This window comes from Eschrichtius robustus, chromosome 10 (assembly GCF_028021215.1).
Source record: "Eschrichtius robustus isolate mEscRob2 chromosome 10, mEscRob2.pri, whole genome shotgun sequence".
Lineage (NCBI taxonomy): Eukaryota > Metazoa > Chordata > Mammalia > Artiodactyla > Eschrichtiidae > Eschrichtius > Eschrichtius robustus.
Genome location: NC_090833.1, coordinates 94,561,732 through 94,576,285, shown reverse-complemented (window position 1 = coordinate 94,576,285; position 14,554 = coordinate 94,561,732). Strand labels below are relative to the sequence as shown.

The window sequence follows — 14,554 nt, the reverse complement described above, 5'->3', positions numbered from 1 at the left end:
TTTCTCCCTAATCCTCGATCCTCACTGTGCCCTGCACTGTGCATCTGTGTATGCGTGGGGGGGGGGGGGGGGGAGGGGTCTGCTTTTGTTCATTTGTTGGGAATAACATCAGCTCTTTTTTTTTTTGGCTGCATTGGGTCTTCGTTGCTGCATGTGGGATTTCTCTAGTTGTGGCGAGCGGGGTCTACTCTTCATTGTGGTTCGTGGGTTTCTCATTGGGTGGTTTCTCTTGTTGCGGAGCACGGGCTCTAGGCGTTCGGGCTTCAGTAGTTGCAGCGCATGGGCTCTAGGGCGTGCAGGCTTCAGTAGCTGTGGCATGCGGGCTCAGTAGTTGTGGCTCACGGGCTCTAGAGTGCAGACTCAGTAGTTGTGGCGCACAGGCTTAGTTGCTCCACAGCACGTGGGATCTTCCCGGATCAGGGATTGAACCTATGTCCCCTGCATTGGCAGGTGGATTCTTAACAACTGCACCATCAGGGAAGTCCCTAACATCAGCTTTAGACTGAAGTCCTGCACATGTTCTCCGGTGCCTCTCACCGGACTCAACTAAACCGCACACGTGTGACCACTAAGAAGGTACTAGAGGATGCTAGGGGCTGGGGCTGGTACTGTCAGGGTCTCAAAGGCTGCCCACTCTGACCAAGAGTCTCGTCTGCCTGCTCCTGCAGGCTGGCTCAGGGTGCTGCAGCTTTGGGGTGCAGGGCAGTACATATGCCCTGTGGGCAATCCAAAGGCTTTCCAAGGGGAAAGTTGGCAGCCAGGGCTGGGCCTGGGTAGGGGGCCTGGCCTGACTGCTCACCCTCACACCCAGCCCACTCACTGGCCCACTCCTCTCCCCAGCGTCGAGGATCCCCACCGTCCTCACTACCAGAGTGGATGACAGTGAACAAGGCAGAAATGACACAGACATGGTTCTGTACAAAACCTGAAATATTTTTACTCTTTTAAAACTTTGATCTAAGTTACCTTAGACCTCATGAACTCGATACAAGAGTAATATGAATTGGGAAATAAAACACTTTAATAGCCACAATAAACTTTGTTAGAAATGTACATGTTGCCAAAATAATAATAATAAAATTAAAAAAATAAAAGAGAGATAGAGAGAGGAAGAGAGAGAACAGCTTGATGGCCAGGTTAGATTATATAAATGTTCAACAAGGACAGGAAAGGAAACCTTCAAAACGCCCGGTTGGAATAGTGAGGGCCCCATGAGGCTCGCCCCTCCCAGCCTCTGGGTCCTGGGGCTGCATCCCCCAAACAGGATGAGCAAGGGTGGCAAGGCCCACGCAAAGCTGCCTCTCCTCATGGACAGAACACCCAGGGATGGGCATATAAACAAAGCTCATAAGAAATGTACAAATATAAAAAGCTACAAACATTAATAAATTACAGCATCACAAAACACAGAAACACTTCACAAGGTGCTAGTAAAATAACTGTACCCCCACCCCCTTCATCAACAAGAAGGAAAGAAAGAGCTGGTATTCAAGTTGAAGATTCCTCTTCAAATGTGTCTGAAATAGATCTTTTGTGTACTGTTTGCTTCTGTAAAGACAGATATAAGGCTGCAAAGACATCACTTGTTTTTCAGGCAATACCTTAGTTCCTAAAAGAAAAAATAATAATAATAACCATAATAATACAAAGAAAGAAGGAAAAGGAAAAGCATCGGAAACCCAACTGTTCATCATACTCGGCAAAAAACTCGTATAAATGTTAATGAAGGACTCTATAGAAAGAAATTCCTAAAGATACTTTTACTCTTATAAAAAAGAAGTTATTTAAAAAGCTATTTACACGCTACATTCTATGAAAAATATGCTTCAGGAGATACATCTAAAATTAAAATACAGGATTGCCTGAGAAACAAATCCAGCCCCTCCGTGTCGATGGGCAGACACGTGGTCCAGGAGCCACCCATGCACTCGACACCAAACGTTAACAGGTGACAAGACAGAAGTGCCTGGCCCCCAAGTCCTCGGGCCACCCGGCCACCATCTGCCCCACCAGGCATATGGCGGGGTGCCTTGGCTGGGAAGTGCTTCTCGGAGTATAGATGGTCAGGCTGGACGGGGCCCACCCATGTAGCTTAGCCTGGGCCCCCTGGGCCCCACACTGTGGCTGGGCCTGAACCCTTCCCTGGGGACCCCATGATGGCTTCCCCCCCAACACTGACACACTGACCCTGCTGATGGCCCCAGCCAGCCCTGAGAAATGCCCCAGGCATTCAGGGTGCAACACCCACCATCCGGCCCACCACCCACCAGCCGGGGAGCACAGAGGCTCCTCTCCTGGCTGGGCCCAACAGTCTCTGGACTTGTCTGAGAATCACTTGGGAAGAGAAGGGGGGCACATACACACCCCGATCTCTCCTCCTCTTCCTCTCTAGTGTTCTTTGCCTTTTTTAAAGCCTCTGGAGGCTACCAGCCTGTGGCCAGCTCATACTCTGGGCCTGGTGAGCATTGGCTCACTCCTCCTTCCTTGAAGGACTCATGCTCCCAGCAGAGCTGCAAAGGCCCTGCAATCACACCCATGCTCGGGGATGCCTGGAGACTGTCCTGAAACTGGAATGGTCCTCAAACTGGCACGGCCACGTTTCGGGAACTGGTCACTCTAAGCAACTTGAGAAAGGACGTCTGTCCGTATTGGCGAGCTCCGCCCGCTGAAGCAACAGATGCTCATGTGAGGGGGATGGCTGCCGGGAAGAGGCCAGGCCCTCCCTGGGGTGAGGCAGCAAGGCCACCCTCCTGGGGGCTGATGTTTTAGCAGGGCTCCAAGGGTCCTGAGCGGAGCAGAAGGATCCTGGCTTTCCAAACTTTAAAGGAGCAGCTTTCCATTCCGATGAATTTTCAAAATTTTCCCAAGCCTCTGTTTGGCAGTGGCCATGCCCTTTTTTGTACGCTTTCCTGGGGGAGGCACAGACACAAAAAAGACAGATGAGTGACAGGAGCAGCATGTGGGATGGGGGTCTGTAACCCTCCTGAGCCCCCACCCTGTCTGTAAAATGGGCCTGCAATTCCCAGGTCCAGGGAGTCCTGAATCCCTCCAAAACCACCAATTGTCAGCAAAGCGCCCCACTCAAAGGCTATGTCGACAAGGGGCTGGGCCGTGGTGAGTAGGGTAGGGACAGGCCAGGGATGGCATTAGGGCCACCTAGAGCCACACTCCCCATGTCCATGGCCGGCTGGGCCTCACGCCCATGGTGCAGGGCGTCCGGGGGTGACAGTGGGGATACCACGAGACCCGGACAGCTGTCCCACCCCTAATTCACACAGAGGAGGCTGGGTCACCTTAGGCTCCTCCCAGTGAATCCTCGGCAAACCACCAACCACACTCTGACTTCAAGCCAGGCCCCAAAGCCGAGGCCCTGGGAGTCTGAAGGGCCAGACCTAACTCCAAAGTAACCAGAACCCCCCTGGTGAGTAACCAGAGCTCTTGGTCTTGAAAGGGACCATTTGTTCCACATACTGACTGAGTGCCTGGCCATACACACTCATGGCTGCGGGGACAAAGGAGACCTGTGGTCATCCACAGGGACAGTCTGCAAGTCTAGGTGACTCAGGGTCGGCGGGCAAGGTACCTTTGGCAGCGGTGTTGTTGGGGGATGACGAGGAGGGCCTCCTCGTGGTGAGGAAGACCCCAGGGGCCATGGGCTGAGAGGCACGGCCGGCTTGGGCCCCAGCAAAGGCGCCGGCTGCCGTGTACTCGTGGTCAACCAGGCTGCTGCTGTGGGACTCTGGTGGGGGCTCAGGTGAGCTACCCTCCTGTGAGGCCTGGCTGCTGGCCGTGCTGGTGGAGGCTGGGGTGGTGGAGGCTGGGGTGGTGGAGGCCGAGGCGGTGGAGGCCGAGGTGGTGGAGGCCGAGGTGGTAGAGGCCGAGGTGGTGCCGGCTGAGGTGGTGCCGGCTGAGGCGGTGCTGGCAGAGGCAGAGGCGGAAGGGGAGGTGGTGTTGGGAGCCAGCTTCCTTTTGGTGTTCTTTTTCTTTTTGCTTTTCTGCTCCTCCTTTGAACAAAACATGCAGGTGTGTCACCCCACAGGGCTGGCCAGGTTTCGGACACTGGGAAGCAGCCTGCAGCCTGGGAGCAGCCTGGTCTGCTGTGTACAAGGCTTCTCCCATGGAGCTGAGCAAGCCAGCACTGCAGGAGCAGAAAGGGCTGGACCACACCCAAGCCCCACCTCCAGCCACCACGAGCCCTGCAGAGCAGTACCGGGGCCTGTGGAGAGACCACCAGGCCCCCCTCTGTGAGGTGGGCCGTCCTGGACACGGGGACGTGTGGGATGTGGCACCAGCACTCAGCTGTAGTGGACAGACTCAATCTGAGTTTACCTATTGGTGGGCACGTAGTATGGGCCCCCTCCCCCGTCACCCTAACCCCCTCCATTCCCCACCGCCCCACTCTGAGCTGCCATGAGACTCCTGCCACCAGTTCCCAGCTTCTCTGCTTCCCACTAGCAGGGACTTGGGAGCCTGGAGGAACCAGGGTCAGCAATACTCAAATGTCCCCAAGGCTGTGACAGCCCCAGACTGGGTGGTCTCCGTACATGAGGGTGGGGTGAGCAGAGGCATCTGGGGAGCCTGAGCCCAGGAGTGGGTCCCCTCCTCACCTGCTGGGACAGTTTGGCTGCAGCAGCCGCCAGCCCGGTCTCAATGGAGGCCACTCTGGTCCCCTCACGCACAGGCCTGTCCTGCCTTGGCACCGACGGGCCGACCCTCGCTGCGGGAGAGAAGGTCAACCTGCCTCGAGCAGCCACCCACTGCCTGTGCGCCCTCCTGGGATCCCCAGGTCCTGCCCCAGTCTGTCCCCAAATCCCAGGGACAACTCACAATTCGGGGAGTGTCAGCATGGGCCCTAAGCTGGTGTGGGGCTGGTTCCCCTACACCAGCAAGACAGGAGAGGTCAGAAGGGAAGTCATGTGCTGGGTGAACCAGACCCCACCCCGCTGGCTGCCATGATGGGGGGCCAGGTACAAACGTGACCCTCCCAGGGCTGTTCATAGAGGAGAAACTAGGCAGAGGGCCACCTCACGACAGGGACACCGCACTGCCCTACTGGCAGGAGCTGGGATGCCTTTGGGTGAGCTTGCAAGAGCACCTGGGCTGAGGTCCCGGGAGAAAGACGTGGAACGCCAATCAGGCTCCTGCAGGCAAGTGACAGCCCGTCTGAGCCCCACACGGGGCTCGTGGGTGTGGAACATGGCTGCTGGCATTCAGTGTGGATGGAGCGCCCCTTCCAGCCCCCAGCACTACCTGTCGGGCTGTAGGGAGCATCATCCGAGCCTTTCCTCTTCTTGGACCGGGACTTGAAAACAGGACTGTCCTCGTCCGACTCCAGGGAGGGGTAAACTAGAGGGGCAAAGGGGAGGAGGGCTGGGCTGCTGGTGTGGCCACAGGAGGGTGGCTGCCGCAGGCTACTGGCAGACCTTGTGACCGGCATCCCCCAGGCTGTCCCCAGGCTGCAGAGCACCAGCCCTCCTGGTGTGGCCGCCACACGCATAGGCAAGGCACAGGTGGCCTCTGAAACTGTCAAGCCCAGGCCCCCTTGAGGTCCAGAGAGGGCCAGGCAATGGGCTCCATCCAGCCTCCATGGCCACCTGACCAGCTGTTCCTACCCCAGCCTGGCCACCGCACCCACCTGAATGCCCGATTCTCGAAACATCTCCTCTGCTGCTATCAGAGAAGAAAACATCTGATGTCCACGGAGCTGGGTGGCTCTGAAGGACCCCAGGCTCACCTCAGCAAGTCTCTGGAGGAGGGAGACCCACACAGCAGCCCTGGGTGACTCGCTGGGTACCTCCTCCCATCACAGGTTCAACCTCCAAGGCTTGTGACACCCGAACCCCCAGGACCTGCCCTGTGCCCCAAGGGTGCCCAGAAAATGGAGTTCACCCCGCTGTTGATCTGTCAGACCACGGCAGGCCCCTCACTGAGGCCTGAAAGTGTCCACCAGATAGGGTAGGTCCAGCCTCACCACGGGAGGGCTCTCCAGGGACAGGGTCTCCAGGACAAATACACTGCCCTCAGACCGTCAGGACTGAACTGAAAACAGGCCCTGCACCATGGGGGCCAACACGGCCCTGGCCCTGAGGAGCACACCGCACCCGCGGGGCCTGGAACATCTATGGGCAATGGGCTGAGGCATGGAGGCAGGTCCTTGCTCCAAGTCCCCTCCCAGGCGGCCAACGGCAGCTCCTTCAGAGCCCGTTGGAACCCAAAGCGCCAGGCCTGGAAGGAAGGGCTGTAGTGGGAGGCGAGGGGCCATGCCCCTGGGCAGAGGCCACAGCTGTGGCCCAGCCACCAACTCACTGCCCACCTCAGACTCAGGCCACAAAGCCACCCTGGGCCTCGGTTTCTCTGTCTACACAGACATAGGATGGACATGGTCTCAACGTGTCTGAAATGGTATAGCCACGTGGAGAATAGTCGGGCAGGTTCTCAGAAGGTGAAACAGGCAGTGACCCAGGTATACACCACAGGAGCACCATAGACACAGGCCATACAAAACTCCCTGCACACCAACATTCACAGCAGCACTGTGCACAACTGCCAAAAGGTGGAAGCCATCCAAGTGCCTGTGGATGGATGAAGGGATAAACAAACATGGTGTGTCCACGTGGTGGAATATTATTCAGCCATCAAAAGGAACAAAGAGCTGACATATGCTACATCGTGGATGAAGCCTGAAGAGTATGCTAATGAAAGAAGCCAGGCACCAAAGACCAAGCACTGTGCAGTTCTGTTCACGTGACACATGCTGATTAGGAATATCTACGAGGCAGCATAAATCAGTGGCTGCCAGGGGCCAGAGGAGAGGTACTGACTCTTAACAGGTACAGGGCAGGGTGTTCCTTTCTGAATGATGAAACGTTCTCAAATTGGGTGTGATGATGGTGGCATGCACATCCCTCTAAATACACTAAGCACCACTGAGTTACACGCTTTTAAAGGGTGACTGTTAAGGTCTGTGAATTATATCCATAAGAGGGCCTGGCTCCCAACCCCCAGGTTTAGCACCCCTCCCTGCACAGCCACGCTCACCGTAGTCCGAGTCCTTGAAGCAGGCGTCCAGGTGGTCCTGCTCCTCCTCGTAATCATCCAGGTCCACACTGTTCTTGGCCGCCCTCTTCAGCAGCCGCTTGCCTGCGCTCTTACCACCAGCCCCATTCTTCCGGGTGCCATGGGCCGCCAGCGAGCTGCCCTTGGCCTGGCCAGCACCCCATGTGGTCTGCAGGCAGGAGTCGGAGGCCTGCAGGTTGGCCATGGACAGCATTCCCTGAATGGCTTCCTGTGTGCTGGGGGAGGCGGGGGGCTGGCTGGAGGCACAGAGAGACAGGCACTCAGCCCATGGCCCACACATCCTCCCACTCAGCAGCCAGCAGAGGGTGTGGGGTGGAGGATAGTGGTAGCTGATAACTCCCCCATGGAAAGAGCCAGCTATCCCCTTCCCCTACCCTCTGTTCCCACCCCGCAACACCAAAGGAGGGCTGGAGGCCTTGGGACAGAGAGGGGCATAAAGAGAGAAGAGAGGGGGGAGGATGTGGAGGGAGGGGATGAAGAGGGGCAGAGGGATAGAAGGTGGTAGACAAAGGTGCCATTACTCCTGATCTCTCCTACCATAAAGTCAACAAGCAGACTCCCCCAAGGACCCAGGCCACCCCCCTCCCTCCCTCTTCCACTCCTGCTGGTTTTGTGCACACCTCCACCCACCGTGGACTCCTGCACTCAGCCCCAGCCCCAAGCGCTCCCTCCCCCATGTCTTCAAGGGCGTCCTCCCATCCGGTACCTGAGATGGGGCAGCAGAGCCCTCTCCCTCCCATGGCACTCGATCTCCCCAGGTGACCCACACCATCTTTTCATGACTGCACCTGCACCAGCACCCAGACCCTCGTCCTTGCCCATCACCCCGCGCGCTTTTGTCCACCTGGGTCAGGATGGCCCACCACGGCCTCTGGGCAGCCTGGCCATACCTCTCATTGCACCCTGGGACCCTAGGAAGCAGGACCTGGAGTGGGGCACTGCTTAGCCCTCCTCCCTGGTCACAGACCCAGGAGGCCCAGGAGTCCCAGCAGCGGGCCTGCCCTGTGTGTCTGACATCCAGGCCCCCTCTTGCCTGCCCCATGTGCCCCCAGGGAGTGGACCCACCTGCAGGGCTGCCAGACCCAGAAGCAGCACCCAAAAGTGCCAGTCCACATGGGCCCCTGGTGGTTCTGTATGGTCCCTGCTCCCTCCTCCACTTCTGAGAAGTATTCGAAGCATGTTTAGTAAGACATCAGAACAAGAAGGAGTCCCTGCTCAGAAATAAGGTTCCCAAGATTGAGGCTGGAGGGTGCAGGGAGATGGAGCTGGACCCAGGAAGCACAGACACAGAGGGTGGTCCCCTGTGGTCCTGGGGGCCCACCGAGGCAAGCTTGGACAAAAGCCATCCTGTGAGGGGTACTGCTGGGCTCCAGGCCAAGGACTCCTGCCCCAAGCCAGGAGGAGGCGACGGGCAGGCGCCTCTCTGGGCAGCCCTCCACGAATACCACTTCCGCAAGCCCTGCCCGAGACACACTGGATCGCAGTGTTTTGGGGTTTTGCTGGAAGCAAATGGATTACGGTTCCAAAGCCACAAACAATGGGAAAAATCAAGTATGGTCAGACCGCCATGGAGAGTCGGGAGACTTCCACCAGACTCTCCACCTGCCCCAGCATCCTCCAGACCCCCACTGTCCCATGCCATGACGGCAAAGGGCTACCCAGACCCAGCCAAGAGCACATGGCATTTGGTAGCAGTAGTATCATTGTTGTACCATCATCGCTGATGCTTTCTGAGCACGGACAGGCCCCCGACCCAGCACTAGAGCCAGCAAGAGCTGATAGCTGGCCCCCCATCCTCTGCCAGGCTCTCCAGTGCTCTACGAATGAGGCCCTTCCAGGCTCACCCTGAAGGTCTCAGGCACCCTCACCCAGCCTCATGGCCCAGCCAAACAGCAGGCTTCCTGCAGGGATGGGAGGGTGGGGGCCGGGACACTCACCATGAGGGTCCTCCGGGAGCCAGCATGGAAGCCAGCCGCCTGCCTGTGCCATCTGGACCTCATGGTCCCAGCCCAGCTCGGCTGCAACCTAAGAGGGAGGGGCCTTGGAGCCCAGGGCTGCAGGCTGTCCACGTGGGCCGGCGAATCAAGGAGCAAAGTCTAACTAGTGCGCATGGAAAATAATACCTTAATCCTCCAATTATCATACCAAAATCCTCTCTTTCCCCCACCCCCAGGCAGTAAACACTAAGCAAACCATCCAGAAGAAATTAACATATTTTCCTCCATTTTCTTCAGCTGGCTTTTTCCAAACAGCAAATACTTAAAACAGAGCAAATGGACCATCAAACACTGACCTACACTCCAAATGGGAGACTTGGGAAAGGAACTGCCTGCAGCGGCCGAGGGGACCCAGCCCCAGCAGGCACACGTGCACGTGTGCAGGCGTGTGTGAGCACATACGTGTGTGCCTACAGAGCAGTTCACAGAGCATCCTCAAACTGGCTGCCCTCCTCCCGGCAGGCTGTGTCCAGGTTCAGTTAGGAGCCCAAGCTGCAGCACCTGTGTCCCAGCTCCATGCAGAGTTTTGGCACCAGCCCCACCTGCCCTCATCCCAGGGGTGCCTCTGCCTGGAACTCATGGGGGACCCAGGGTGTGTAGGGCACTTCTCCAGGGTCTGAGCGTCAATCCGTCACTGAGGTGCCAGCTAGCCATAGCCTTCCCAGAAGAAAGGCACCTCCAAAGAGGTGAGGGGCCAGCCTGGGCACCAGCACCTTCCAGGAAAAGGAGGTTCACAGCCAGGCTTCTCCTCATGGCTAAGGGCCTCAGGTCAGGGTCCCTCCACCACTGCAAAGGCCACAGGGCATCTCTGCAGTGAGGGGCTTAGGTTTGCTCATCTACAGAAACCACTTAATGCTGAACAGGAAATCTGCACCCCACAGCTCTGTAGAAGCCTCCAGCCATACACTCCACTCCCATGAGAGAAGGCGCCTACGGCTGTCTGTGAGCGTAACACTGCACAAATTATGGTAATTTATGAAAGAAAATACAACCATTTGATTTAGCAAGAACGCTTTTCAATCAAGCCCTAATCCGCCTCCCGGAGTCCCACTGTCTAAGACGGGGCTGACATGCTGCCTCCACAGGCTCGTGTAGCCCCTGGACCTCGATTCTGGAAGCACAGACTGAGAGGCAGAGGGGGACGGGTGGAACGCAGATCTGGAGGACCAAGCGAACCCCAAGCAGGTCACATGAGCCCTGCCTTCCTCAAGCCAAGTCACTCCTGGCTGGATGTCACCGCCCAGCATGGTTAACATTCCAGGACCCCCACGCTTGGGTTCCATTATCAGCAGATGGAGATTCTGGCCCTGCCTCTGCCACTTCCTGGCGGTGCGGCCTTGAGCAAGTCACCTAAGCTCCCTGAGCCTCAGTTTCCCCATCCGTGCAGCAGGACTCTCCTGCTGGCTCAAGGACTAGGAGGGGAGCCACCCCCCTCCATGGTGGCTGAGGTCCCCAGAATGGGGAGGCTACAGGGGGCACGGGCCCTGATCCCTTGGTTTTCTGTCTGTGGTACTTGTAGAAATTCCATGTGGAAAAAAAAAATGGCCATGATGCATAAAAACAAAAGTTAATTGGGATCAAAAGAGAATTTAACTGGGACCACCATGAGAAAAACAAGCCCTGTGGCCTTCCACCAATGCAAACCCAAAGAGGATTAATCCATTTCTCTCAAATCAAAGGACTGCAATTGGGCAGGCCTAGGTAGGGAAGACCGCCTGAGCTGAGGAGACACATGTCCTAGCCTGCCCGACTGCCCAGAATCTCAGGGCCTCCAGGAAAGAACAGCATATACACCAGCAGCGAGTGGGCTCCTGAGGCTGCACATCTGGATGCACACAGGTCTCAAGGACAGCGTGGCTTGGTTCCCACACACCCCGCAGTTGGTGTGGGAACCTGGGACCCCTGGCCGATCCAGCCCCTCCTCAGGGAGTGGGCTCTCACGTCCCCGAGCTCTGAAGCCATCATTTCCCTTGCCGCAGATAAGGTCTCTGCAGGGAAGCCAGCTTGGGGTCCCAGAGAGGCCCATTAAACGCCCTTGACCCTGACACTGGGCACACACCGTGGAATTTTTCTTATGTTATTTTTATGGCATTCAGGAAGTGATGAGACAGAGACAGCTGGGGGTCTTGGCCTGGAACAACCCTGACACCCTCCAGGTGCCCAGCCTGGCCCTGCTTCCCTACAGGCACCTAGAGGTATGGTGGCCCCACAGACTCCTCCCTCCAAGGCCCCAACGTGGAACTACTTCTCAGCTGCCTCCCCATCTAGCATCTAGAAGCATCTGTCCTCAGAGCTCTGTGCCCTCGCTCAGGAGCTCTGCAACACACAGGACCTGCACAGCCAGCCCCCGCTCACCTCTCTGGCCACCTGGCACCACCTCTGCCAGGCAGGGGTCCTGCTCTGGCCGCCTGGCCTCTGGGACGTGGGCTGACGGAGCCCTGCTTGGCCCACCTCTGTGGAAGCACCCACTTCCCCAAGTTCCCCGTGGGCACCGGGCCTACCTGTTGGGGTTGTACTCGAGCGCGCCGACCTCCTCGCTGGCCTGCAGCAGGTCCAAGATGCCCGCAGCCGAACCCCCGCCATCTTTCTTCACTTTGGCATTGCGGGCGGGCTTAGTGTCCGTGTCTATGTGCAGCGAACCCTCATCAGAGGAGTCATCACTCTGCTGTGGGGACAGAGTAGCCGGTCGGAAAAGGACTTGGGGGTAGGGGTAGGGACTACTGTTTCCCTTCAGTGAGAAAAAGAGGTTTTTAAAGAGCCTGTCCTTGTAACGAGCACCATGGGGCTGGCTGACCAGACACACAGAGCAGGGCACAGGGGCCAGAGCTTTGTGCTGGGATCTTGGAGCCCTGCCTGCACCATTTCCCCAGGTGAAGCTTGGTTCACAGGACCTTACATGAGACCCCAGTATTGAACACAGATACAAGAGGAGTCGGCATGGTTGGACTGGGAACAGGCGGTGTGCCTGTACCTGAGGGACACCAGTTAACAGCCCCTGGCAAGTGGCTCTGCAGGGACACCTTGGGCTCTGCAGGCAGGGTATGACCCCAACAGGGAACCTGGCTTCCTTGGAGACGGCCACTGCGTCCTGGGTTGGACATGCATGGCCTTGGAGGACATCTAACTTAACCCCCACATGTTTAGTGCAAGACCCAACCCCCAGCAGGCCTGGCCTGCTACCCCCTGTACCCCAGTCCTCCGGCATCAAGGAGATGCATTATCTTCACGGTGGATCTGACTACGGAGTGCGGCTCCCAAGGCCCCACCACTCATAAGAGACCTGCAGACCTTCCACAAGTCCTGCATCTGCTTTTGTCCCTTTGTGCAGGGTCCCGGGGCTCAGAGCTCTTCATCTGGAGCCCAGCCAGCCTCCCCAGGAAAACATCCCCCTCTGCACTCCACCCAGAAAGCTCAGTCACCCAGAAGGCACTCGCTTACCTTGTAAAGCGCCGAGTCCAGCTTTGGCTTCGTAACGGGCGTGGGCAGCGGCTCCTTCTTGTCCAGTAAGACTGAAAGCAGAGCACATGGGAGTCAGCAGCAGTTTCGGAGGAGCAGAGGGGGAACCTGGTCCAGCCACACCCGATGCCCACTCCACATGCCTGAGATGGCCTTTATGGGGCTGGGCCTGCCCCCTCCCCATGTCCCCCCAACTCACAGGACAAGTCCCTCTTCGGAGCATTTTTCTTCCTCCTAATAGGAAATTCGTCAATCTTGAGCTCCCCGTCATCCGACACGTACTCATACTCATCCCGCACTGGCTGGGGCTTGTCCTCCTTGAAGTTCTGCAAGGCTCCAAACACCCCTGGGCCTGGCTGTGGCTTGAGGGCCTTGGAGCTGGGGCGGCAGAAGTGGGCCGGTCAGTGGACATCCGCACAGCCTGGCTAGTGTCCCCAGCACCACCCCACACAGGCCTTGGAGGATCAACAGCCAGGCTGGACCCTTCCCAACCCCACAGCCTCCTCTCCAATGTCGTGACCCCAGTGAAGACAACGCACAACCCACAGGGTATATGCCTGGCCCTTTCTCGGGCTATTTAAGGTTGTGCCCCTCACTGCCCCCTCACCCTAGCCAATGGATGAGCACGCCTTCTTTCAGGCTGCTCTGGGGCCTGATACAAGCCCAGTGTCAGACGGAGCCAGTGCCAACTGGCCTGGGTTTTCTACATAGCTATTCTAGAAAAATAATTTCAGGGCTGAGGTGTAGACACAATAGTCTAAAAAGTATCACACAACTCATCTCTCTCCTGGGGCAAGACAGGGCTACTGCAAACGAGGAGAGTCCAACGCTCCAGCCGCTGTCTCCCTGTCGGCTGAGGGCACAAGCGCACACTCAGCAGTGGGGACAGCAGGCGGGGCACAGGCATCTGCAATTCCCAACAGGTACAGCTCTGATTCCCAACAATGGAAACACAGAGGACGGCTGGCAGTGAGCCCTGCTGGGTGTAGTCATGAGCTACATAACACAACACACACATGTACACACACACCCATGTACATACACACAGGTGTGACATAGTTATAGAATCATGTCTCCCTTTCTCCCCTCCATTTCTAAACTCTGTAGCGCAGGCAGTCAGTCGTAGAGTTAATGCTGTGCAAAAGCTCCCCGGGACCTAGCAGCTGAGCTTCAGATAAATCAAGGACGTGCTCAGGGCCATGAAGTCAGGGCAACCGGGCCCCTGCAGATCAGACCCAACCCACCTGCTCACCAAGCAGCCTTGGCACATTGCCGTGAGCTCTTGGGAATAACGGGCCCACTTGTGCCAGGCTCTGCAAGAGCACAAGATGCTGACCAGCTCTGTTCCCCCACCACCTAAAAATGGCCTTCTCCCCTCATCTTGCAGATGAGAAAACTCAGGCCTACAGCAGAAAAGTGGCCCCATTCCCACTGGGACATGTCTGCTTCCTGATTGCTGGGCACCCACCCTGCACTTTGGATTCAGCATACAACTGGGTGTGGGACCGAAGCCACAAAGGGCTTCTTGGTGGGCACAGGGTGTCTGGCCCACCAACCTCCCATCTGGCCAGCCCACCACACTGGTCAGCAGATGGAGACCCCTTATACAGTCCAGAACCCGGACACACCAGCTCACACACACATACCCTCCCAGGCTAGGTGCCCCAGTCTCTCAGCTCAGTGCCATCTCCTCCAGGAAGCCCTCCCACCAACTCCCTTGGACACACAAGGACTCCACAGCACCCCAGGCCCCACAAATCCTTCTTCCATGGCCCCAATCACAGCCATAATTTTAGATGGATTTGAGAGTGTTGGATTCATACCAGCCCCTCCCCACTGGCATCTAGACTCCAAGGCCAAGATCCTGACCCCCACCATGTCCTCTGTGCCAGCCCAGGACAGCCACTCGGCTAATATCTGCCCAATCACACTCTCCTACTCCTTGCTGGCACACACCACTGCCCCCTGCCCACCTACCCGAGCTTTTTGGCTTAGTAGGCAGGAAAGGAGCCTGCCTGGAGGCC

The 14,554-nt window shown here is 57.3% G+C and overlaps 1 protein-coding gene across 3 annotated transcripts in view; it reads right to left on the bottom strand.

Annotated features, from left to right (window-relative positions):
• Positions 1 to 1,003: 1,003 nt before the first annotated feature.
• The window catches only part of PHF2 (PHD finger protein 2), a 94,068-nt gene continuing 80,517 nt past the window's right edge, over positions 1,004 to 14,554 (bottom strand). Inside the window, exons 15-22 of one of the 3 annotated variants that reach the window (XM_068552190.1) lie at positions 12,730 to 12,908; positions 12,513 to 12,583; positions 11,576 to 11,739; positions 7,039 to 7,313; positions 5,251 to 5,346; positions 4,608 to 4,717; positions 3,584 to 4,004; positions 1,004 to 2,909 (exon numbers count right to left, since the gene is read on the bottom strand). In XM_068552190.1, coding sequence (XP_068408291.1) covers positions 2,821 to 2,909; positions 3,584 to 4,004; positions 4,608 to 4,717; positions 5,251 to 5,346; positions 7,039 to 7,313; positions 11,576 to 11,739; positions 12,513 to 12,583; positions 12,730 to 12,908 — 1,405 coding nt within the window. In that variant the 3' untranslated portion in view covers positions 1,004 to 2,820. The remainder of the gene's footprint in view (positions 2,910 to 3,583; positions 4,005 to 4,607; positions 4,718 to 5,250; positions 5,347 to 7,038; positions 7,314 to 11,575; positions 11,740 to 12,512; positions 12,584 to 12,729; positions 12,909 to 14,554) is intronic. The other 2 variants (XM_068552192.1, XM_068552191.1) reach the window with 2 other exon arrangements.